Source organism: Benincasa hispida, chromosome 6 (genome assembly GCF_027475165.1).
Source record: "Benincasa hispida cultivar pf3 chromosome 6, pf3_genome.v1.1, whole genome shotgun sequence".
In the NCBI taxonomy this organism is placed as follows: Eukaryota; Viridiplantae; Streptophyta; class Magnoliopsida; order Cucurbitales; family Cucurbitaceae; genus Benincasa; species Benincasa hispida.
The window spans coordinates 29790659-29816699 of NC_143483.1; the positions used below are offsets into that span (position 1 = coordinate 29790659).

The 26041-nt window shown below is 35.7% G+C and overlaps 1 protein-coding gene across 2 annotated transcripts; it reads left to right on the forward strand.

The window, feature by feature from the left end:
- The first annotated feature begins 10610 nt into the window (after positions 1-10610).
- On the forward strand, positions 10611-16887 carry QQT2 (P-loop containing nucleoside triphosphate hydrolases superfamily protein). Of its 2 annotated transcripts, none has more exons than XM_039034653.2 (7): positions 10611-10870; positions 11369-11452; positions 12208-12343; positions 14492-14718; positions 15221-15511; positions 15989-16194; positions 16323-16887. In XM_039034653.2, exons 2-7 carry the CDS (start codon positions 11375-11377, stop codon positions 16603-16605), a joined length of 1221 nt encoding a protein of 406 aa, XP_038890581.1. In that variant the 5' UTR covers positions 10611-10870; positions 11369-11374; the 3' UTR covers positions 16606-16887. The 2 variants fall into 2 exon arrangements, with proteins under 2 accessions (XP_038890581.1, XP_038890582.1); XM_039034654.2 differs by having other exon boundaries at positions 10641-10880.
- Positions 16888-26041: the final 9154 nt, after the last annotated feature.

Consider the following 26041-nt stretch of genomic DNA (forward strand, 5'->3'; position numbering starts at 1 on the left):
TGACCATTCACAAATTATTTGTAAGTATAGCTAGGCCATAATTACCATTTTGCCCCTATATTTACATCTAACTCCTTAAGTACCACTGATCCCTCTAATGAACAATAAGTTATAGTCCAACTATAATTAAACCTTTCTCTGATTAGGTGAAGGTGAGGCGTTTCATTGTTCAAACCTCTAGAATCAGCCTTTAAGGGGGCAGTTTCTCTACTTACCCTAATAAAAGGGAAGAAGTGAATTATTTCTTGTGTAGCTGTGTTCTCAACTCCTCAATCAGACGAATTCCCAAAATGGTAGGCATATTGAGTTGTCAAAATCTGGTCACTCTCACCAATGCAAATTAAAGAACCGTCTTCATAGGTAGGAGTTCATGACTCACTCAAGATTCAAGTCAAGTCACCTATGGTCATCTTGGTGAAAAGTCTCTTTTAGCAACGGTGTTACAAAGAGATACAATCATTTCGTGGTCCGATCTTCTATAAACTCTTTGTATAGGATGCCTCCGCTCACATGTCTCCACATGAATGATCAGGATCATATCATTTATAGCACTTTACAACACTTGTAACAATTATAAAGTGAGTCGTATCTGTAGTGTCACCAGGATAAGTACCCAACCTTATCCATCTACTACAGACTATTCAGGTTATCATTGAAACATGATCCACCTGTATATCTCTACATATATGTTTAAATTACATAGAATAACCTATGATTTTTAGTTTATTGGATTGAGTGTATGCATATAAAATAACAATTATTTTATTGATAACAACATACATGATTAATAGCCTCTGAATCAACTATCCAGACAAAATCATCATTCTTTACTAAGCATGTCTCCAAGAAAAGTAAATTGGATTTACTGTTATTGAAATTTTTTCTTTTCTAGAGAGGAGTGGGATCAACTTGAAACCCCTTATTATAAATTCCAAGTTTTATCTTAGAGGATGAACCTCTTTGATAAACTTCACCAAAGTTGGCAACATTTGCCTCCTCTATAAGTCCCTTAACATTCAATATGGATCGAAGTTTATTTAGAGAACTGATATTACTGGTTTCGTTAATATCAACCCCATCCTGCTTGAATTGAGAGGACATTCGCTTAAACAAATCTTGCATTGATTGCATGATTTGAAGTGTGGTGACCATGCTTTCAAATCTTTTAGCTAAGACATCAGGTATGCTCGCCAAAATGTGAACTCGGGTCTTATTATTGGCCTTCGTCCACCTTTCATATGCATGATAGCACCGAAAATGTACTATTTTTCTCTTTTTAATTCTAGGTTGTTACTATGTTTAATGTATTTATTTGATGATTTTGTAGGTACTGAGCATTTTGGAGATAGAATCGATCGTTACGAGCTATTCGGGGTTAATTTGGAGCAATTAGAAGCTAATTTGAGCAACCGAACTTCAAAAGGACGTGAATGAACGAAAATTCCCCTCGATGGAGTGTTGCGCAAAGCTATAAGGCAATAGCTACCTATTTTGTGGAAAATAGGCCAGCATTGCAACGCTACAAATTAAAGATAGAAGCGCGTTGCAAGGCAGGGTGGCGTTGCACCACTAATCTGTGCAGCGTTGCAATGCTGCGACCCTGCTCTATCTATAGTTTTCTTCGCTTTAGGTCAGATTAATTCAACCATCTTCGGCCTCCAGCCGAATTTCCCCTATGTTCTCTCTTTCACTTTGTATTTTGGGTGTTTCTTTAGTAATTTATCTAGTAGATACCGGATTGTAGCTTCTCCATCTTCATGGGAAGGTAAGGTCTTGATTTCTTAGCTTAGGGTTCGAAGGAACTCGATGTAATTTTGTGAGATTTTGATTTATTGATGTATACGAACTTGTCTATGGGTTTTAATCCGAATTTACATTTATGAATTACATGATTTTAATTGTTGATTGACACCCAATGATTTTGTTGTGTAATTCTAATGCTTTGTGATTAACTTGTAATATGTGACATATAATTATAAGTTAATCCCAATGGAAGCAATAAGTTCGTTAGGCAAAAAGGACTACTCCTATCAACCTAGAGAAAAACCATATTGATTGCTATTTATATGTTATTTGAAATAATGGTAGTTTATTTTATATATGCAATAATTCATTAAAGAAAAATCCAAGGTTATTTTATGTAACTTAAACATGTATGTGGTTGACATACAAGTGGATTATGTTTAAGTGATAACCTAAATGGTCTATAGTATATTGATAAGATTGGATACCTCATCCTGGTGACACTACGAATATGGTCGATTTTAGAATTATTATAATTGTTATAAAGTGTTACAATGATATGTTCCTGATCATTCATGTGGAGATATGCGAGTGGAGGTATCCTATACAAAGAGTTTGTATAAGATCGAACCAAGAAATGGTTAGTCTCTCTTTATAACACCATTACTTGAAGAGACTTACATTTCACTAGGACGATCATAAGTCACTCGACCTTAATCCTGGGTGAGTTGTGAACTTCTATCTATGAGGGCGATCCTTTAATCTGTATGGGTGAGAGTGGCCAGATTCATCGACTCAATATGTCTACCATTTTGGGATTTATTTAAGTAGGGAGTTGGAAACACAACTACACAAGATGGAGTTCACTACTTCCCGTCTGTAGGGTAAGTAGATGAATTGCTCCCTTAAGGGCTGACTCCGAGTCTTAAATAATGAGGCCTTATCTTCTCACTTGTCCGAGAGAGATTAGTTTATAGTTGAACTATAAACTGTTTGTTCATTAGAGGGATCGGTGGTACTTAAGAAGTTAGATGTAACTATAAGGGTAAAGTAGTAATTTGACCTAACTGTAGTTATGAGCAATTCGTGAAGGGTCGAATTATTGTTGATTGATTAATATCCATGAACACAGAAATATATCTACAGTGCGAAGAGTGTAGTTGTGGGTCTTTAGTGGAGTGACTTACAAGTAATGAATATTGATTAATTTAATTAAAGAGTTTAATTAATTAATTAACCTCTATCATCGGAGCTTCTAATCTGTAAATCCATAAGGTCCCCTTGCTAGCTCACTAAGGGTAAAAATAAGAGTCAATTAATTTTGGATTAATTTGAATTATTCAAATTAAATGAGGAAATTAATTGTATAAGATACAATTAATATAATGTACATAGATACATTTTAGTATATAGTTAATCATAAATATGATTTATAATTAATACTATATATGAGAGAAATAAATATGTAAGTATGATTCAAATATTATTTATATGAATGAGATTCATATAAAACTATAAGTTAAAATTAATATGAATATGATTCATAATAAAACTATAGGTTATATGAGAGAATAAGATACTTGAATGAGATTCAAGTGTTTAATAATATGAATGAAATTTATATTATAACTGTAGGTTAAATTTAATATGAATAGATTCATATTAAAACTATGTGTTAAATTTAATGTGAATGAGATTTATATTAAAAATATAGTATATGAGAGGAAATACATTTGAACATGATTCAAATGTGATATTAATTAAATATATGATATTTAATTAATTGATATTAATTTATGTTTATTTAATTAAATTAAATCAAATAAGATTTAATTTAATTAAATATAAAATTTAACTCCCCTGCAATTAACAAGGGAGTTAACATAAGATTGATAGGAGTTTTCTTCCATCCCCTCTCACTTGTAATTCATAGAGAAGGTGTATTTCTCTGATGTTTCATGGAAGAATAGGAAAAATTCTTCTTAAAATTTTTCTCTTAAGCAATCACTTTCTCAATTATTTTGTCCCTTATCAAAATCGAAAAGCCCACAACTCCTTCCATTCTTATTCCGAAGAATAGCAAGAAAGGTTCGGTGGTGGTATATCTGTACGTTGAATTCGAGGGAATTGCTTGTGGAACGAGGTGTTCGTGATAGGAAGGGGAAACATTGAAGATTGTCTTCAAGGTTAGTTTTTTTCTTCTCTTCTTCTCTCTGTATCAGCATATTTATCTATAGATTTATATTTATTCTATTTTTGTACGTTTTTCTTTGTTTTGCTCAGTTTTGAAAACGAATTTTGAAAGCACACGCGTTCACGGGCTTCCGCTAAGGAATTCGATTCTTTCACTGATCACATTACTAAACCATGTAGCATTTACACAAATCAACTTCTTCAAATCTTCATTGACTTCAATACGAATTCTCCCATGTTGAAGGACATGTTTGTCCACTTGAATGTTACGGGAATGCATACGTTTCTTTCCAATAGATGCAAATGTTGGAGTTGATGCCCTAAATCTCGTAGGATCCTATAGTTTGTAAATATTGTTGAACACACTCATTATGTATTTAATAAAATATATGATATTTTATTCATTGTCTATAAAATATTTAATATTTTAGTTACATTAACCACAAACCAATAAACTAACATCCAAAGTATTTTTTTGTAACTTAAACATGTATGTAGAGACATACGGATGGATCATGTTTAAGTGATAACCTAAATGGTCTGTGTAGATGGATAAGGCTAGGTACCTTATCTTGGTAACACTACGAGTATGGCCCGCTTTGTAGGTGTTACAATTTTTGTAAAGTGCTACAAATTATCTGATCCTGATCATTCATGTATAGACATACGAGTGGGGATATTCTGTACAAAAGAGTTTATATAAAATCGGACTACGAAATGTTTAGTCTCATTATATAACACCGTTCATAATAGAGACTTACATTTCATCAGGATGACCATAGGTAACATAACCTGAATCCTGAGTGAGTTGTGAACTCCTGTCTATGAGGGCGGTCATTTGATTTGTATGGGTGAGAGTGGCCAAATCGCTGACTCAACAAGCCTACCATTTTGGCGATTCGTCTGATTGGGGAGCTGAGAACACAACTACACAAGATGGAATTCACTCCTTCTCTGAGGCAGAGGTAAGTAGATAAATTGCTCCCTTAAGGGCTGATTTCGGATCTTGAAGGCAAGGGGTGGAATACCACAAAGAGAAAGGGTACCTAATAAAAAAAGTGATGTCACATCCTCTCCTTGTCCGAGAGGGGTTTAGTTATAGTTGGACTTGATCTATCGTTCATTAGAGGGATCAGTGGTACTTAAGGAGTTAGATGTAACTAAAGGGGCAAAACGGTAATTTGGCCTAGCTGTACTTACGAGCAATTTGTGAAGGGTCATCGTACTATTGATTGGTTATATCCAATGGACACAAAAATATATTTATAGTGCAAAGAGTGCAGCTGTCGGTCTTTAGTGGAGTGCCCGACGGTTAATGGATGGTGAATATTTTAATTAAAGAGTTTGATTAAATATTCATATACCGTTGGAGTTTCAAGCTATAGGTCCATGAGGTCCCCTTGGTAGCTCAATAGGATTTAGTTGAGAATAAGTTTTTAGATTAATTTGAATTTTTCAAATTAGTAGAGGGATTTAATTATATATGACATAATTAAGTTATTTTAATTATATGTGATATAATTATTATAATGTATTTGATACATTATAGCTTAATTGAGAGAAAATAAATATTTGAATATGATTCGAATATTATTAATATGAATTGGATTCATAATTGTTAATTTAATATACATATGATTTATATTAAATGTTATATAAGAGAGGGAAGAAACTATAGGTTATATTGTATGTGATACAATATCAAAACTATAGGTTATATGTTATATTTGATATAATATATAATTTAATATATGATAAGTTAGTTATCATATTTATATTTATATTATTATTTTTTTTAATAACAAGAAAGGGAGTTACAACTCCCTTCCTATTCTTTTCTCTCACCCACTTGGGTGGTGGTTATATTTGGCAAGGAGAATAAAAAGAAAATTATATTTTTTCTTCTTCTAGTAGTTGGTTGAGAGATTGAGAAAGTGTAAATGGCAGAAGTGTTCCGTGTCTCTGAGTTCTTTGTGAGAGAGTTCTCAATCTTCTTCCTTTATATTAAGTTTTCCCTCATAACCAAAATAGTCAGAGCCCACCGCTCTTGGGTTCTCACCCTGAGAATACCAATGTAACTTTTGTGGTAGTGTCCGGTTTTGTTCAAGGTTAATCTCGAAGAAGGTCGCTCGTGATCTGTTTGAGGGAAAACGTGAAGAAAAGGTCTTCAAAGGTGAGGTTTCTTGAAACCTTTTAATTCTTTCTAACACATGTTGTGACTTAGAAATAAATGCATATCTTGTTTATTGTTTACTGTAAACTTTATATTCAATGAAAATGGAATTTGGTTGATTCGCTTTCACTCAAGGTTCTCTCATTAGAGTTCCTTCAACAAAACTACTGTCTAAAAAATAAAATTGAATCAGTTCATTATATATGTTAGTAAACAAAAATTTGTACGAATACTAACTTGAAGTATCACCTATAGAAGATCTCATGAGAGGAGTGTTCTCGACCTTATTAAATTCTTATTCATCCTCATTTTGCCTATTTGGGTTTGTACTGTATCTGTATACACACACAAAAGATAAAACGATTTAAAATAATAATTAAATATGTGTAAACTAGGAAAGAAAAATGAATAAATACATGGTTAGTCGTCGTTGTTATTTGAATCAAATTGTTCATAAGCACTCTAACTATTCTGAGTTAATTGTACATGTTCTTCTTCATTGTTTATGAAGTTGTTATCGGTCGTTCCAAACCTATAGGATAAATTTCATCTCTATATAAAGTATCATCCTTAATGAATTTTTCAACTCTAACTCCACCCACGATTTCTAACATTTCTATTTGTTCATTTTTAACATCTTATACTTTTGGCACGTCTCATATTTGTTTATTTTTTTTACTATTTAAACAACTTTCCACTTACTACTATAATTTGGGTTGTTGAGGTAAAAAAATTATTGTGCTTGGTTGGCAAAATGAAAGGTTCATCAACATATCGAAAGTGAGACGTATTAGTTGATTTGTATCCTAAATCCATTTGTATTTCTTTTTTTTTTTTTTGTTATCTATGTCAAACCATGTACACTCGAACATAAAAAAACATGTCTTCTCTCTGCATATTGAAAGCCCAAAACATTGTCCAAGACACTATAAAAATTATAGTCGACACTTTCACTATCACTCTCTTTGGCTACCATGATTCCACTATTTTGTGTAGATCAACGACTATCACGCTATATATTGTGAAAGCATACTCCATTGACAATGCATCCACTGTAGGAGTACACCTCAGACGAAGGTCCCATTGACAATGAATAAAAATTATCGTACATATTTTCTCCATCATGCAATTGTAGAACTTGATAAGTCACTATATGTAAACGATGACTAGTTATAATAATAAAATTACATTTCTCTACTTTCAATACTATATACACTTACCTGAGTTTCAAACCAGTTATGAATTTTATGTTGATGTCTTATATATAGGTTAGAGGCGTTATGTTCTTGAGAACGAATTAATCTCACGTATTTCCTATATTAGCCACGATAACAAAGAGTTGTAAAAAAAAATGTTATTTCGCATATTGTACCTTATAATCGGTCATTAGAAGGTTCAAAACGTACTTGCAATAAACTTTTATTTCTTTACGGTTGTTGGGAATATACCCATGTGTAATGTGTTTCTCCTTTGCTAATAATGACCTTAAAGTTGGACACCCTAATGGTCATACCCTCTATCTAAAAATTCAAATTTACCACACATCTCATACCCGGGAATGTTATCATCATTTTTTTTCATCTTTGTTGAATCTCATTTCAATACCAGTAAGATATTTCAAACCAAAATTCCATGATTCATTCATTATAAATGTCTCCGCTATAGATCCCTCAAGACGTGCTTTATTCCGTACATATTGCTTTAATGTTCATAAACTTCTTTGAATAGGATACATCCAACTCTAACTAACTGGACCAACCACTTTGGTTTCATATGGTAAGTGAACAACAAGATACACCATTACATCGAAGAATGTTGGCGAAAAGATTTTCTCCAACTTGTAAATTATGACTATGATATCTACTTGTAATCGGTTCAATTCACTGATACATATTGTTTTTGCACATATATCATGGAACAATGCACACAATTCAACAATAATAGTGGACACATTCTTTTATAAGTATGCTCAAATACCAATAGGGAGAAGTTGATGAAGCAGAATGTGACAATCATATTGGGGTTTATGCCCTAAACTCGTGGTTTGTAAATTTCTAAACAAATTATTAAATACAATTTTTTTATTTATTCTAATAAATAAAATGTTATTTATTTTCTTACATGACTCAAATCCAATAAACTAAGATCCAAGGTTATTTAATGTAACTTAAACAATATGTTGTTAACATACAAATGGATTGTGTTCAAGTAATAACTTAAAAGGTCTATAATATATGGATAAGCTTGGGTGTCTTATCCTAGTAACACTGTCGATATGACCCACTTTGTAAGTGTTACAAACGATTTGATCCAAATCGTGGAGACATGTGAGTGAGGGTATCCTATACAATGAGTTTGTATAAGACCGGACCACAAAATATATAATCTCTCTTTGTAATACTGTTAACTGAAGAGATTAATATTCAAATGATGACTATATGTAACTCGATCTCAATCTTAAATGAGCTATGAACTCATGCTCATGAAGATCGTCCTTTGATTTGTATGGGTGAGAGTGGCTCGAGTCACCACCTCAATATTCCTACCATTTCAAGGATGAGACTGAGTGGTGAGTTGGAAACATAGTTACACCAGATGAAATTCACTCATTCCCATATTTAGAGTAAGTAGATAAGTTATTCCCTTAAGTGCTGACTCCAAAACTTGAACAATGAGACCTTACCCTCTCACTGGTCCGAGAAGGATTTTGTTTATGGTCGAACCATAAAGTTCATTAAATGATCAGTGGTACTTAAAGGACCAAGAGGTAACTACAGAGGTAAAATGATAATTTGATCTAGCTATAGTTACGAACAACTTGTGAAGGATTAACTTATATGAAATGGTTAAATTAATGACACATAAATATTCTACAGTTCATAAGAGTGCAACTATGAGTTTTTAGTGGAGTGCCCCTATAGTTAATGAAAATTGATTAATTTATTTAAAGAATTTAATTAATTGATATCGTATCATTGGAGCTTATAACTGTAGGTCCATTAGGTCCATTGCTAGCTCACAATGGGTGAAACAAAGATTTTAGTGTTGAAAGAATTTGAAATGTTCAAATTAGTTTAAGGAAATTTATGTTAATTGTATATAATATAATTAATATAATGTATATAGATACATTATAATATATAGTTCATTTTAAATTATATTCAAATTTAAACTATATAATAAGAGAGTATTAATATTTGAATAAGATTCAAATGTTAAATTAATATGAATTGAATTTGTATTAAATCTATAGATTAAAATTAATTTGAATGAGGTCCATATTAAAACTATAAGTTACGAGAGCATTGTCTATTAGAATACGATTCATACATACATTAAATTAAATATATGATATTTAATAAATGAATTGATTAAATTAGATTTAATTAAATTAAATAATCCCTTGGGAAGGAAGTTGTAACCCCCTCACTTATTTTACGTGGATTGTGTTATTCATAGAAAATACAACAACTCTCTACAAAAAGAGAGGGAGAGACATATAGGAAGAAAACTCTCCCAGAAAACTCTCTCTCAAAACTTGCAGAGAAGAGTTCTCTACATAACACTATTCCCTTCTTTTTCAAGAGGATCTCATCATCCCTTCCCTGTCCAGAGAGTAGCAGAGAAGGTTTGTTGATGGTGTTCAGTTTGAGAATTATACGTGCTGTGTTTTCATCAAGAATAAGAGAAGTTTCTGAAGACGGTTCTTCAAAGATAGTAACTTCTTCTTCCTTGTAACTTGTACAAAAGCATGCTTAACTCACTATATTTTAGTATTTTGTAACTTGAATTTCTTGAATTTAATTGAAGGAAAGTAATCACACGCCTCCGCTAGTAATTCAATTCCTTCAATTCATGTGTCTTCAACCCCAGTATTTTCCATCTTTACCATCCATATATCGTGATATATTAGACACGAATCCATAAAAAAAATTTCATTGATTTCAAGAACTTACAAAACTCGACCCGTTCATTGTTAGTTTATGTGTATGCGTCGTGTGGGCTTACAACTTTGGTTCCTTACCTATTGAAATTTATAATTGTATTGACTTAAATCCTAAACTTTTGGGATTGTATCGATTTAATCTCCAAACTAATAATTATATCAATTTAGACCCTAAAATTTTATAAGTGTATCATTTAAACCATGGACTTTCATAATTGTATCAACTCAAACCTTTCATTATATTTTATTTAGATATACTTATGAAAATTTAGAGTTTAAATTGATATATTTATGAAAGTTCAAGGTTTAAATTAATACGATTATGAAAGTGCAGGATCTAAATTAGTAGAATTATTAGTTTGAGGTTTAAATTAAACAACTCCAAAAATTTAGAATTAAGATTGATATAATTTCTAAAATTTAGGGTTCAAATTGATATAATTTTTAGTTTAGGATTTTAATTGATATAACTCAAAATTTATGGATATTAATTGATATTTACTCGATTTTTTTTCTATATGCATTATATCCCATTTATGTCATACCAACGGTTTTGACTAATATGGAAGTTGGATGATTTTCCTTATAAATATTAAAAGAAATGCCCTAACTCTACTTGACCCCGTCCATCCCGCCTGTTTCTTTCTTCCCATTCCTATTTTTCGCAGGCCGACTACATTTCAGCAGCTACTTTTCACCGGCTACTTCTCCATTTCAGCAGCTCAGTGTCGCCGCCATCGTCGCCGCCGCCTTTCTTCGTTTCAGTGCCGCCGCCCCCACTTTCCGCTCGTGCGGCTGTAGCCTCTCTCCTAGCGGTTTGCACTGGTTTTCTACTCTCTTATTGTTGCCGATATTCTCCTTATCTCCATTTCGTATTTTTTCTCACTTGAGAACTCAAATTAAGACTTGTCTAATGAAAGAAACTTTGAGTCATTTTGATTTTCTTTTTTTTTTTTTTTTTGTTTGTAATAGCAAACGAAAAAGAATGCGGCAAAGTTTGACTCTCGAACTACCGTGTTCTACCCTCTGCCTTTTGTTTTCTTGTACATGTTTGTTAATTGAGGGAATTTTTTTTTGATCGATGGAAAAATGTCCTCGGCCATATTTATTGTGGTAGATTATTTTTGGTTTTGGCTTTTGATGAGTTTTTAAATTAATATTGTGGTGGGTGAGACCGACCATGAGTCTTCGTTTGCATTTATGCTAGGATTTCAGGGCTTGTTCTCTCTCAGAGACCAGGCGGGAGAAAAGGAGAGTAAGAACAAGTCTGAGCTTTATTTCACTGATTTATCAACTTGTGTTTGTTGTTTCAGCCAACAATGGATATCGATTCTGATGTGGGTCATAAATCATACGATGATACTGAGTGCAAGCCAATGGAGTCTGAAGATTCAAATGTATATTAAGTACCTTTAGTTTCCTTAAGTATAATTTTTTTTTTTGTATTGTTTTTCTTTTGGATATATGGTAATTCTTGGTGTTTGGTGCGTAAGAAAGTGATGAAATTATTCTCTGAGTTTATTGTCTCGTCTATTTAGGATTTTACTCCAGTAGTTGTGAGATTTTTAAATAGACAGTTGGTTTTACTTTCTCTGTTGTATGTGTATCTTTGGGTCACATTTTGACCATGTTCCAATAATATGTTGAAAACACATCTGGTTTTGTAATATGTATACATGTGTGTGTGTATATATATATATATATATATATATATATGACTCCGTTTTTTCCTCTTTTCGGATAGTTTATATATATATACATATGTATGTAGAAGGGTTAGCAAAAGAGGGATTTGCTGATTCGATTAAGAACTTGAATATTGAGGAGTTATAATCTTATTTTGTCATGTTTCTTCAAAAAATATTTAGCTCCTTTCTGTTTGGTGCATTAAAAGGTCGGGGGAAATCATTTTCTAAGTTTCTTGTTCGGTTCCATTTCAACTGCCTTGTTCAATAAGTTGGAGGAAATTATTTTCTAAGTTTCTTGTTTGGTGCATTAATCACTTAGTTATGAGATTTTAGAAAATGCGTGGGTTTTACTTTCTGTGTGTGTGTATGTGTTTTGGTTACATTTGAACTGCCTTGGTCAATAAGTTGTTAAGAATTTAAGAGATGGTCTTGATTTGTAGTCGTTTTGGTATTTTGATATTAAGGATAAGGGTAAAGCAAAAGAGGAGCTTGCTGATTCAATTAAGAACTTAAATATTGAAGAATCATCTGGGCATGCAGGGTCTTCAGCCACAAACTTCAGGCGAAAACCAGTTATTATCATTGTCATAGGGATGGCAGGTATTTTTCAATGAAAAATTTTGTCACTGTGGAAGTTTGTGGATGCAGTTAATCTTAACTTAGTGTTAAAATCCATGGTGTCTGTATTGAAGTTCATCACTTACAAATAGTAAAACTAAATATTGCCCCTATTTTGAGACGGATGGACTTAAACTTCTGTAAGGTATATTTTTAAGTATGCCCACTTGCCTACCCATGTTCCTTCGGTTTCCAGAATCCCATATCTAGGACCAGATTGAGGAGGTTCTACCAGGTGAGGTGGGGCTTTGTCACCCTTCCCTAGTAGTTCAGAAACTTGATCATAGGAAATTTGAGAGAGGAAATATTTCATCCTATTTGAATGCATGTGGAGGCTCCATCAGGGATAAGAGCCTCTTTAGTATAAGATCATGTTAATTAAATACGGTCAATCTCTGGGAAACTTCTTAGGCTATGAAAGGTCTCGGTTTTGGATATTATTTTCTGTATTGTATCTTCTTTTCCATGCTTCTAAGGTTTTTTCTAAATAAAAAAATTTATTATTATTATTATTATTATTATTATTATTATAATCTGTACCCCGTTGAGGATGCAAAGAAAGATGAAAAGGATGAAATAGAGTGAGAGATAGAAAAGTTTCAGTGAGTTTAAGAACAGAGATTTTAGACAGTGGAAAGAGAAAATAAGATGGTTTAAATAATAGAGATAAGGAGAGACCACAAAAAAGTGAGAAGAATTAAGAAGGGGAAAATAGAGAAGAAAAAATAGAGGGAAAAGGTCTAACATGCTTATTTATATTCAAATATACAACCTTGTCTATGAGATGGATTGTTTTTTATTCTTGAAAGTTTGTTTGTTTGTTTGTTTGTTATTTTTTTTGTTCTTGTAACATTGTCAATCGTAAAGAGATTGAGTGGTGTGCTTGTTAGATAAGTTTTGTGCAACTGCAGTGGATAGATGGATTATGAGATTAAATTTGGGTTGATGTTTCATATGTCTCAACTCAACCTTTCCTTGAAGAAATATTTGAAAGAGTATCTTGACAATTTGTAAAATCAGACATCTTAAAAGATCTTCAATATCCATTTGTTGTTTTTACCATTTGGTTTTTCAAGCTTTGGTTTTCAACCTTACTCTGAAGCTGTTGGTTGTCCTACCAAATCAACTCTATGTTTCTGGTATAAAGAAGTTATCATGAAGTTTTCGGTTTGAATAAGATGGTACCAATTAACTATCATGGGTTGGCCTAGTGGTAAATAGAGGGCATGACCTTGATAAAGAGCTAAGAGGTCATGAGTCAATCCATGCTGGCCACCTACTTAGTATTTAATATCCTACGTGTTTCCGTATACTCAAATGTTGTAGGGTTAGGCGGGTTGTCCTAATTTAAAAAAAAAACTGCCAATTTGACAAGTCAATCAATGTGTTTTCCAAGCTTGTGTCTTGTTTGTTGTCACAACTATTGAGGTCATTTGGCTACAGGATGTTGTGGGTGGTTTTAAGATTGATTTGATACTTGAAGCTGAAGATATTCTTGCTATTTTACCCATTGCAAGGTCTTTGAGGTGGTAAAAAGTTCGATTTTGCTGTTTGGAGTGTTTTGCTAGTTATATTAGGAGGGTCTTAGACCTAGTTGTTTGGATAAAATTCTTGTTTAGTGGCTTTTGGGTCTTTTAGTTGGTTTCTGTATTTGTTTAGTTGTTTGTTTGTCGTTTTTGCATGTAAGCTCTTGCTACTTATTTGTAAAATTTTATTTCATCTATGAAAAATTCTGTGTTCCTTGTAAGAAAAAAGATATCTACGGAATTGAGGTTGAGTTTGTTTTGTGGTTCTTTTTTAGATAAGGAATATTTCATTGAATAAATGAAATAAAGGGGAGACCCCCAAGCAAGTAAAGGTGATTACAAAACATTTCATTGTTTTGTGATTCAGAAACAAGTTTTTAGAAAACATGGGGTGCAACATAAAACAAGTTTGTAGATGTCTTATTTTGAGAACCATTTCCAGAAACAAGTTTGCCAGGTGACCCAAGAGTTTTATGAATGTTCTGTTCTTTTAGCTTTTACAGGCTCCTACCTGCTATCTTATTTTATTATTTTATTTTATTTGAATGAAATGTTATTGGTTTCGGTTTAATGTTACATTGTTGTAATGATGTGGCTTTTCCAGGGAGTGGGAAGACAACTTTGCTTCATCGTCTGGTGTGCCACACACATGCATCAAATATCAGGGGTTATGTAATGAATCTCGATCCTGCTGTAATGACACTACCTTTTGGTGCAAATATTGATATAAGAGATACTGTGCGGTACAAAGAAGTGATGAAACAATTCAATCTTGGGCCTAATGGAGGAATTTTAACGTCACTTAACTTGTTTGCCACCAAATTTGATGAGGTGAAATTTCATATGTATCTCTTTCTTAATTTATGTTCACTTTCCCATTACAGCAAACGATATTCCAAGCATATTCCGTTTCCCCACCTCCAGGGATCTTTAGGGGGTGTGGGTAGGTGTAGAGTTGTGAATTCTAAGGAATTGTGAAGAAAATTAATGTTTTTAGTTGTGGGGCTTATTAACTCCTTGACCCAAACAAACTTCGCTCGGTCCAACTCCTTAGCCAAATACTCCCTTGGCCTTCAGTTTGGAATGATGATGTTTTTCATCATTTGTTTTCTGAACAGTAAAAGATGATTTTATGCTAACGTGAAAGTTCAGGACTAATGCTCGTGTATATTTAGAAGTCATGGCTTTCTCACATCAAGTGCATCAAGTTGATATTGATTGCATATTTCCAATATTATTTTAGTACATAGTATTTCTTCTAAATTTATACTATACATAACATACTCTGCTGTATTATCGTATAAAAGTTTCTTGTTGGACTGTGTAATCTCAGGTAATTTCAGTGATTGAAAAACGAGCAGATCAGCTTGATTATGTCCTTGTCGATACTCCTGGTCAGATCGAGATATTCACGTGGTCTGCATCTGGGGCCATCATTACTGAGGCTTTTGCTTCCACCTTTCCCACTGTAATTGCTTATGTTGTCGATACACCTCGTTCATCTAATCCAGTCACATTCATGAGCAACATGCTTTATGCCTGTTCTATCCTCTACAAGACAAGGTTGCCAGTTGTGTTGGTTTTTAATAAGACCGATGTGGCAAAACACGAGTTTGCTTTGGAGGTAATTCGCCATAGTAACTTGGGCTTTCTTCAATTACTTTTTTTATATAATAGAGTGGAATCACCCAAGCGGTGACCCCTGCTGGTAAAGACCTACCCTTCAAGAGTCCAAGTTTAAGCCATGGAAAACATAATAATTTAAAATCCGTACTGGTATTGTCTATTAAGGCCATTCTAGGGTAGTGGGCAAAGTCTCCCAATGAATAGTGGGGTGGAGTGAGCCATGAGCATATCCTAGTGTTATTAAAAAGGAACAAAGAAAGAGAGAATATAGTTAGAATCCTAATGTTCTCAATTGAAAACTTAGACCTTTGCCCCCCAAGAAATGCTTCATTTTCAATAAAGATCTGCTCTTGAACCTTTGCCTGTATATAGACACATCAACATTATTGCGCTCTATATTTCCCTCTTTAGATTATCAATAGTATTACAAAGCTCTTGAAATTTGAGAATGTTAAAAAAGGAATTGTGCATGCAGTGGATGGAAGATTTTGAAGCGTTTCAAGTTGCAGTCAGTTCTGATAAATCTTACACCTCCACACTAAGTCATAGTCTTTCCCTTGTGCTGGATGAGTTCTATAAGAACTTGAAATCTGTTGGAGTTTCTGCAGTTTCTGGCGCCGGAATGGATTCTTTCTTTAAAGCAATCGAATCCAGTGCCGAGGAGTACATGGAAAACTACAAGTAACTAGACCAAATAAAGCTCTGAATCTTTTCATCTGTAAATCTATCAGTTAGAGAACGATTGTACAGGTTTGAAAGTTGCAACAACTTTGATATTTATGCTACTTTTGGCCTTTTTTTTTTTTCAGGGCAGAGCTTGACAAGAGAGTTGCCGAAAAGCAGCGGTTAGAGGAAGAGCGCCGACGGGAAAACATGGAGAAGTTGAGGAGAGATATGGAGAGCTCCAAGGGACAAACCGTGGTTTTGAGCACCGGTTTGAAGGATGACAAGAATAAAACTAAGATTGTTGACAATGATGATGAAGAGATTGATGAAGAAGATGAAGATGATGATGATTACGAAAGATTTACCGAAGAGGATGATGCCATCGATGAGGATGAAGATGAAGAGGTTGCTAGATTCTCCTTTTAGTAGTGATACAGACATGATTGCATATAGGAGAAGTAAAATGAAATTGTGTATAGGTTTTACGAAGGAACCGAGTCACCATTCACTCCGAACACAAGAATCTGCCATTGTTTGTTCTGTGATTTTCCATTTTGATGATGGTCCTTGTCATCTATAGGAGTTTTGGTTTGAAAGCTGACTTTCCCATGTCCTTGTAATGTTGTACATTTTGATGGTTTATGACTCCCTGTTTATGATGCCAAATATAAAATCAAAAGTCGAGAATTGGTGCTCCCTTTTATTGGACCTGGGTGACCTCTTATCTATTAAAGCTAGTTTTTTTTTTATAAGTTTCAAATTTACCATCAAATACTTGCTTTGTATAAAAGAAAAATATTGTCAGCAATTTTCTTCAAAACACCACACCGAAATGGAAGATATGAATTGGCCATATAGAGGCATGGTTTTTGGTTTTACTTCAAGTTTTAATTATTAATATTATGTTTATATTAGTGATTTTTTTTTAGGAAAAATTACGAAAAGCATCCCTAAATTCCAATCACACTTGTAAATTTTTAATTTGATCAAAGACACGTCTTTATTAGTTTTTGTTGTTTCTTAAATGGTTGCGACCTTTTATTAAATTAAATTTTATTCGTAAATATTTATAGTTTCTCTCTCCTTTCTCTTGGTCTCTCTCCACTCTTCATTCCTGTTATTCTCATCTCTTTCTGATTATCTTTTGAGAAACTTGATCATCAAAGAGAGTGAAAATATATACCAGCATCGTACTTGATCATCATCTCTTTCTGATTATCACTTCTCGATTTCGAAACAAAATGTTGGTCAATTTTGGCCAAAAATTAGAAATGCCCAATATATACCAGCATCGTACGTTGCACGTTCCCAATTTCCTTGATGTGGGTTTGGTCAAACTTATCTACAAAGCACAACACCAACTAACAGAACATGAAGTTTTGAAAATGATAAACACAGACAAAACTTCTCAATCCAGAGTGGGATTGAAGGCGATTAAGAAGAATATACAAAACCCACTTGCGACCACGAGTGTAGGACCTGAGACGGGAAGGATGAAGGATTTGGGAAGTGAGATTGCGGAGGGAGGCGCCAGAGTAGGCCTTAAAGAGCAAAAGCAAGGTTGAGCGGAGATGATCTTGTTGGTGGCAAGGGCGAGTGGGTGGTCGGTGAAGAGAGTGCGGCATTTTGGAGGAAGGCCTTGTTGGGCTTGCTTTTGTGAATTAATGAAACTTTTAGCCCAAATGATGAAATAAAGTGAGGCCTTTTGCTGATCCAAACCGAGAACCCAGTACTTTTGCCCAAAAAACTTTTGGTTGGTAGAAAACTTGGCTATTATGTACCCACGATTTTTCAGTTCATGCCTTACACGTGATCTGTCTCACTACTCTTTGTCTAATGGAAAAATGAAAGAATGATTTTTTTTTCTGATGGGTGTTTATTGCAAAATTAATTTTTCTTTCTCTCTCTTGCTCTCTGATTCTCTCGTTCTCCGCCTTCTGTGTTCTTTTACTTTCTTCTAACCCTAATACTTTCTTGTTTGATCTGTGTGACTGCTTCGAGTATATGATGGAGGAGTCTTGCAATCGTGTAGATGATGGCAGAAGGAAAAGGTAAACGAATATGCAATCGTGTAGACGATTGCAGAAGGAAAAGGTAGACGATTTGTCGATCTTCTAGACGATATGAATAAAATGGTAAACAATCGTGCTATCTTGTAGACGATGAGAAGAAAGGGAAGAAATGCTCAGCGATGTATGTGGTTCGGCTATTAAAGCCTATGTCCACGGGAAGGAAAGTTTTTATTGAAGCTAAGTCACAGACTCTTTTTCTTTTACAGATCTTTCAAGATCTTTTTGAAGCTATGTAGTTGTTGTATCTAAAATTTGTAAATGATGAGTATTTACACTAATTTCTTATACAAGTAGTTATGATAACTAACTGTAAAGATTAAAGAAATGTGAAATAGCTTCTCGAATGTTGAATGTATGAACTTATAATCTTCAAATCTCCACCTTAAGCTCAACATGCAACCTCTTCTCCTTCTAGATTTAACATGTCTTTACTCTTTTTCAGGAAGCAGAAAACCCGATCTGACCAAGACAGTTAGCAAGCTTGAGTTTACTCACAGATTTGGTAAGCATGTCGGCTGCGTTCTCAGTGGTATGAACTTTTAGCACCTTGACTTCTCCTTTCTCTATTCTGTCTCTGACAAAGTGATACTTAATATCTATATGTTTGGTCCTTGAATGATATTGAGGGTTTTTGGAAAGGTGAATGGCACTTTGGTTATCACAGTAGATTTTAACTACTGTTTGATTAATACCAAAGTACTTCATCCATCCTTTTAACCACAATGCATCCTTTATTGCTTCTGATAGAGCCACGTACTCTGCTTTTGTGGTTGACAATGCTGTGATTACCTATAAATTTGCTTTCCAACACAAGTTAGGACCAAATAAGAACAGATAACCTGTTAGAGATCTCCTTTTGTCTTGGTCACCTGCAAAATCTAATTCAACATATCCATATAGCTCTAAATTTGATTCATTAGATCTTTGATATGTTAATTTTGACTGTTTAGACCAAATTAGATATCTTAAAATCCATTTTGTTGCTTCCCAATGTCTTTTTCCAGGGTTAGACATGTATCTACTGACTAAACTAGTGTTGTACGATAAGTCTGGTCTAGTAGATATCATTAAGTACATTAGACTCTCTACTGCTTGATTATATGGAATTGATTACATTTGAGTCAAAAGTTCTATGTTTGTTTCTTTTGGTGAATTCTCAGAGGAAAGTTTAAAGTGTGTAGCAATAGGTATGGTAACTGGTTTTGCATTTGTCATATTGAATATGTTTATTACCTTTTCACAGTAGCTTAGTTGACTTATGGTTAGGGTTGAGGACGTTCTGTCCCTTTGAATTTCTATCCCAAGGATCTTTCTAGACTGACTCAAGTCCTTCATGTCAAATTCTTTCTTTAGGAGATTTTTGACATGAGTTAAATCCTTCTTAGATTTTCTTGCTAGTAACATATCATCTGAAGGATCTCATACCGAGAATTCCATGAGCGTGTTCAGATCGCTACGATCTCACCGTGACCGCAGTACAAATGATATACATTCAACACATACAGTTATGCAAATAAATCTAATTATCGACATGTCAGAACAAGATAATTAAAAGGGAAAGGGGTCCATACCAGTTGAAGACTATCTTTGAACTTCAGAACCCCAACGCAGTGGATTCCTCCAACAGATCTATCAACACCCGGTGGGAATGTCGATTGCAATAGCACGATCAACGCGAACACGAACGCCGAAATGGGGATGACACCACCACTAATGAGCCCCGGGTATTCTCGGAATGAAAACCCAAAGGGTGGGCTTTGGTGAATTTGGTAGAAGACAGAGGACAAATGAGTCATGTAGGCAATAAGAAAGTGGGAGAGAAAACAGTGCTTTCGTATAGCAGAAGTGCTTATCGCATAGACGAGCTACAAGATTGTTTAGGAAAAGTTGAACGATCGTTTAAAAAAAACATATACGACTGTTTAGATAAATCGTGAGGTAGACGATCATTTAGACGGAGAAGCAATTATCGTATAGGCTCTCGGGCGATCGTTTCACGAAAACTTTTGAGCGGTCGAAGAAATATTAAATGCACCATCCAAAATGAAAACTCTTTTCATTTTTAACCCATCGGTTACCATAACTAACACTGCCCACTACCCACGTCCGAACGTGGAAAAAGGGATTAATTATCATATAATTAATAAATATAATCATATATATTTACATCCTATAGTTTGATATCACATATCTACTATGTATTTTCTCCTCTACTTGATATAAATCATATTTATATCTAATTTTCTCCAAAATAATGCATCTCATACATTTAGCAAATTATGTCATATATAATTACCCAGTCCAATTATATCATATATAATTGAACTTCCTCTTATCAATTTGAACATTTTAAATTAACCCAAACACTAGTTCTGACTTTATCCAAGCTACCCAGGGGACCTAATGGACCTGTGGCTCGAAGCTCCAACGGTACGTGAATAGCTGACTAAACTTTTTAGCCACGAGATCCACCATCCGTTAACTGTTAGTGATTCCACTAAAGACCAACAGCTGAACTCTTCTTACCACAGATATATTTCTGTGTCCATCGGATATAACCAATCATGAGTATGATGACCCTTCACAGATCCTCGTAAGTACAGCTGGGCCAATTTACCGTTTTTCCCCTGTAGATACATCTCACTCCTTAAGTACCACTGATTCCTCCAATGAACAATACAACATAGTCCAACTATGTATGAACACCTCTCGAGACAAGAGAAGGTGTGTGGCGCCACATCGTTCAAGCCCCGGAATCAGCCCTTAAGGGAGCCATCTATCTACTTACCCTTGCCTCGGAGAAGGAGTGAATTTCATCTTGTGTAGCTGAGTTCCCATCTCCCAAATCAGACGAATCCCCAAAATGGTAGGTTTGAATAGGCGACTTGGCCACTCGCACCCATACAAATCAAAGGACCGCCCTCAATGGCAGGAGTTCCCAACTCACTTAGGATTGAGGTAATGTTACCTATGGTCATCCTAGTGAAGTGAAGTCTCTGTCATGAATGGTGTTATATAACAAGACGTTAACATTTCGTGGTCAGGTCTTATACAAACTCTTTGTATAGGACGCCCCCGATCGCATGTCCCCAACACGAATGATCAGGATCAGACCATCTGTGACAAGTCACAACACTTGTGACCATTCCACAAAGCGGGCCGCATCCATAGCATTACCAGGATAAGGTTTCCCTCCTTTATCCATATACTACAGACCATTTTGGTTATCACTCAAGACATGATCCACTTGTATGTCACCACATACATGCTTGAGTCACATACAGATAACCAGGGATTTTATGTTTATTGGTTTGTGGTAAAGCAAATAAAAGATATAAATGAGCAAAAATACAAGTGTGAAGTAAATATCATATATTAACAACATAAGTGTTTGTACATACAGTTTACAAACTATAGGACACGAGACTTTAGGGCATCAACCCCACAATCTTCCACTTGTCCTAAAGCGAAGTGGGGTGTACAATAAACTTAGTACAAAACAATAAACTAGGGCATAAAAGCCTAGTATAAGAAAATCTCCCACTTACCCTAGTCCAGCTGCGGGCGATCCTGTAGACCCATGCTCTGTAGGTGACCCTCAGACACTGTAGCCGTGGGAGCCTTCGTAAACGGGTCAGCAACATTGTGCTCCGAAGTGATCTGCGTGACGATCATGTCTCCTCAATACACTATCTCGTGGATCAGATGATACTTCCGCTCTATGTGTTTGTCGCGTCTGTGACTCCTTGGCTCCTTGGAGTTCGCCATTGTCCCACTATTATCACATAGAGGGTAATGGGCCTTGACATATCTGGAACAACTTCCAGGTCTATCAAGAACTTTCTGAGCTAGACAGCCTCCTTAGCAGCTTTGCAAGCCGCTACGTACTTTGCCTCTATAGTGAAGTCGACGATGCACCCTTGCTTAGTGCTCTGCCACACTTCAGCTCCTCCGCTAAGAGTAAAGACTGACCTGATGTGGACTTGCGAGAGTCCTTATCATTCTGAAAGTCAGAATCCGTGTATCCTGTAAGGATCAAATTCCTCGAACCATACACGAGCATGTAGTCCCTCGTTCTCCAAAGATACTTGAGGATGTTCTTCATTGCGGTCCAGTGACCCTGGCCTAGGTTAGACTGATACCTACTGACTATGCCCACAGCGTAACAGATGTCTGGACGAGTACAGAGCATCACGTACATCAAACTGCCAACGACAGACGCATATGGGACTCGTCTCATCTCCTCAACTTCTTGAGGCGCCTTAGGACACATTTCCTTAGACAAAGTGACTCCATGCCAGAACGACAGTAGGCCCCTCTTGGAGTCTTGCATAGAGTATTTGAGCAACATCTTGTCAATGCACGATGCCTGAGACAGTGCTAGCACTTTTTTCTTACGATACCGAAAGATTTGTATACCTAGAACAAACTGAGCCTCTCCCAAATATTTCATTTGGAATTGGATCACTAGCCAGTTTTAACTGCAGTCAATAGACCTACATCATTCCCAATGAGTAGGATATCGTCTGCGTACAACACTAAGAAGACTACCGAAGCATTGATGATCTTCTTGTAGACACAAGGTTCATCAACGTTTTGGTCAAAGCCATACGACTTGATCATAGTATCAAACCGTATGTTCCAAGATCGAGATGCCTGTTTCAGTCTATAAATGGACCGATTCAGTTTGCAAACCTTTTGCTCTTGACCTTGGGCTATGAATCCCTCGGGCTGCACCATATAAATGGTCTCCTCAAGATTGCCATTCAGAAAGGTCGTCTTGACGTCCATTTGCCAGATCTCATAATTATAATAAGTTGCAATGGACAGGAGGATGTAGATCAACTTTAACATGGCAACAGGCGAGAAAGTCTCCTCATAGTCGACTATGAAGGTCTGTACCTTTGCCACAACTCGAGCCTTGAAGGTCTGTACCTTCCCATCAGCACCCCGTTTGCGCTTGTAGATCCATTTACAACCTATAGGGTGAACCCCATCAGGCTGATCTACAAGATCCCATACTGAGTTGAAGTACATTGACTCCATCTCGAGATCCATGGCCTTAATCCATTCATCCCGGTCAACATCCTCCATTGCCTTCTTATAAGACAACGGATCCTCAACGTCACCATCTGCTACCATAGCAAGAATTTCTATGAAACTCAGATAGCGAACGGGTGGGTTTGCAACTCTCCCACTACGTCGAGGTTCCCTAAACTCTTGAGGTAGAACCAACCTACTGGATGAAATCCCATCAACAACTCTTGTTGATGTAGCAGGCTCTTCAATAACTCTTGTTGAAGTTTAAGTAGTTTCATCGGAAAGCTCACGCAACACAACTTTACTTTGTGGACTGTGCTCTCTTATATGATCATCCTCCAGGAAAGTAGTGTTTTTTTGAAACAAACACCCTATTTTCCGTTGGATCATAAAAATAACCCCCTCGTGTACCTTTGGGGTAGCCTACAAAGAGGCACAACCTCGACTGTGGTTCCAACTTCTTGGGATTAGCCTCAAGCACATGTGCAAAGCAACCTCAAATGCGGAAGTGACGTAAACTAGCTTTACGCCTGTTCCATAACTTTAGAAGTGTTCTTGCAACACTCTTGGAGGGAACACAGTTGAGTATTTACACCTCAGTCTCCACTGCGAAATCCCAAAACGAGTCCGGTAAGGAAGCGTAACTCATCATCGAGCGAACCATGTCTAACAAGGTCCTATTTCTCCTCTCCGCTACACCATTCTGCTGAGGTGTACCCGGCGCTGAGAGTTAGAAAACGATTCCATGTTCTATCAAATAGTCCTGGAATGCCAAGTCCAAAAACTCTCCAACTCGATCCGATCGAAGTGTTTTAATTCGTCTATCTAATGCGTTTTCAACTTCAGCCTTGAACTCTTTGAACTTTTCGAAGGATTCAGGCTTCTGTTGCATAAGATAAACATACCCGTACCTTGAGTAATCATTAGTAAAACTGATAAAATACTCATAGCCACCTCGGGCTCGCACATTCATAGGACCACAAAGGTCAGAATGTATTAACTCAAGAGGCTCCTTGGCTTTATAACCTTTTCCAGTAAAAGGTCGTTTAGTCATCTTACCCTCAAGGCAAGATTCACACACTGGTAAAGAATTTTCTTCTAACTCATTTAGAAGTCCATTCTTCACCAATCTCTCAATTCTATTGAGATTGATGTGCCCTAAACGAAGATGCCAAAGTTGGACATTTTCTTTTGGAGAAATTCGTCGACATTTTAATTGAGTTATGACAGTTCTGAACATTTCAGTATTATGGAGGGAATTAATGGCTAACGACCTTAGCACATATAAATTCGATTCCAGATTTTCTGTGCAAATAAAAATACCATCTTTATGAATAAACGCTTTATTCAAATAAAAAGAGCCAGTATATTTACATTGCAATAAACACTTTACAGAAATAAGGTTCCTTTCTAGTTCAGGAACAATATATACATCATTTAAAATAAGAAACCTATTCTGTAAAATTAACTGGAGTCCTTCCACTGCCACAGCTGAGACGACATGCCCGGTGCCTACTCGCATCGTCATCTCACCAGCCTCTAGCTGTCGCCAAGATCTAATCTCCTAAAAAGAAGAACAAACATGGTTAGTGGCGCCTGAATCAATTATCCAGGCAGAATCATCATTCTCCACTAAACAAGTTTCAAGCACAAATAAATCATATTTACCTTTATCGGCCTTGGCTGCTTTCTTTTCTTTCAGATACCGAGGACAGTTCCTCTTTCAGTGTCCATCTTGGTTGTAATGGAAATACTTTCCCTTAGCAACTCGTGGACGCCTCCTTGGGGCGATAGGCGGTGGGTTAGCAGATGCCTTCCCTTTTCCCTTTTCCCTTACCACTCTTCTTCTTCTTCCCTTTTACAGAGTTAGAAGAGGAAGGTGTAGACTTTGTCCCTGAGGTTGAACCTCTATGGAATGTCCTGAAGGATGAAGCAACATTTGCCTCACCCTTCTGCCTCTCTTTACTTTTCAGTAAAGATTGGTATGTCTGCAACTCGTTGAGGAGAGTTGTAAGGTTATACTTCACTTTGTTAAGAATCACATTACTAACAAAGTGCAGGAAGCTCTCTGGCAAAGAATGCAGGATTATGCTAACCTAGCTGCCCTCATCGATGGTAGACCTATTCAACTTCGCCACATTGAAGTGGACCATCATGTTTAGCACATGTTGACGAACAGAAGTGCCTTCTTGCATTTTGGAGTTGAATATGTATTTAAGAGCCTCATGCATAAGCTGTTCAGACGGTTGTCCAAACATCCCCCGCAGGGACTCCATGATCTCACGCACTGAGACCATAGGCTCATATTGCTTGGCCAAAACTTTAGAAAGACTTGCCAAGATGTAGGCTTGGGCCTTCTCATTCGCCCTTGTCCATCACTCGTATGCCTCCCGAACATTTCGACCGAAATTTGGAGCTGGAATAGGAGGAAAAGCCTTCATGAGAGCAAACATGAGATCATCGATGATTAGGATCGTCGTGATCATGTGTTTCCATGTTGAAAAATTATCGCTAGTTAGTTTTTCGACGCTTAAAAATGATAACGCGGATGTTACCATTTAAAAATGTTGCTGAAAATACGAAAAAAACTTTATTAGATTTTTCTAAACCACTTTTAAACCAATCAGTTTTGAAAAACAGTTTCAAGTACCCTAATTTATAGACTTCTATTTTGCAATGATGCCTTAATAAGTCAGGACAAACACCACCGGTGGGGTGATCAGTTGCCCCTTCGCTGGGATGAGACATTC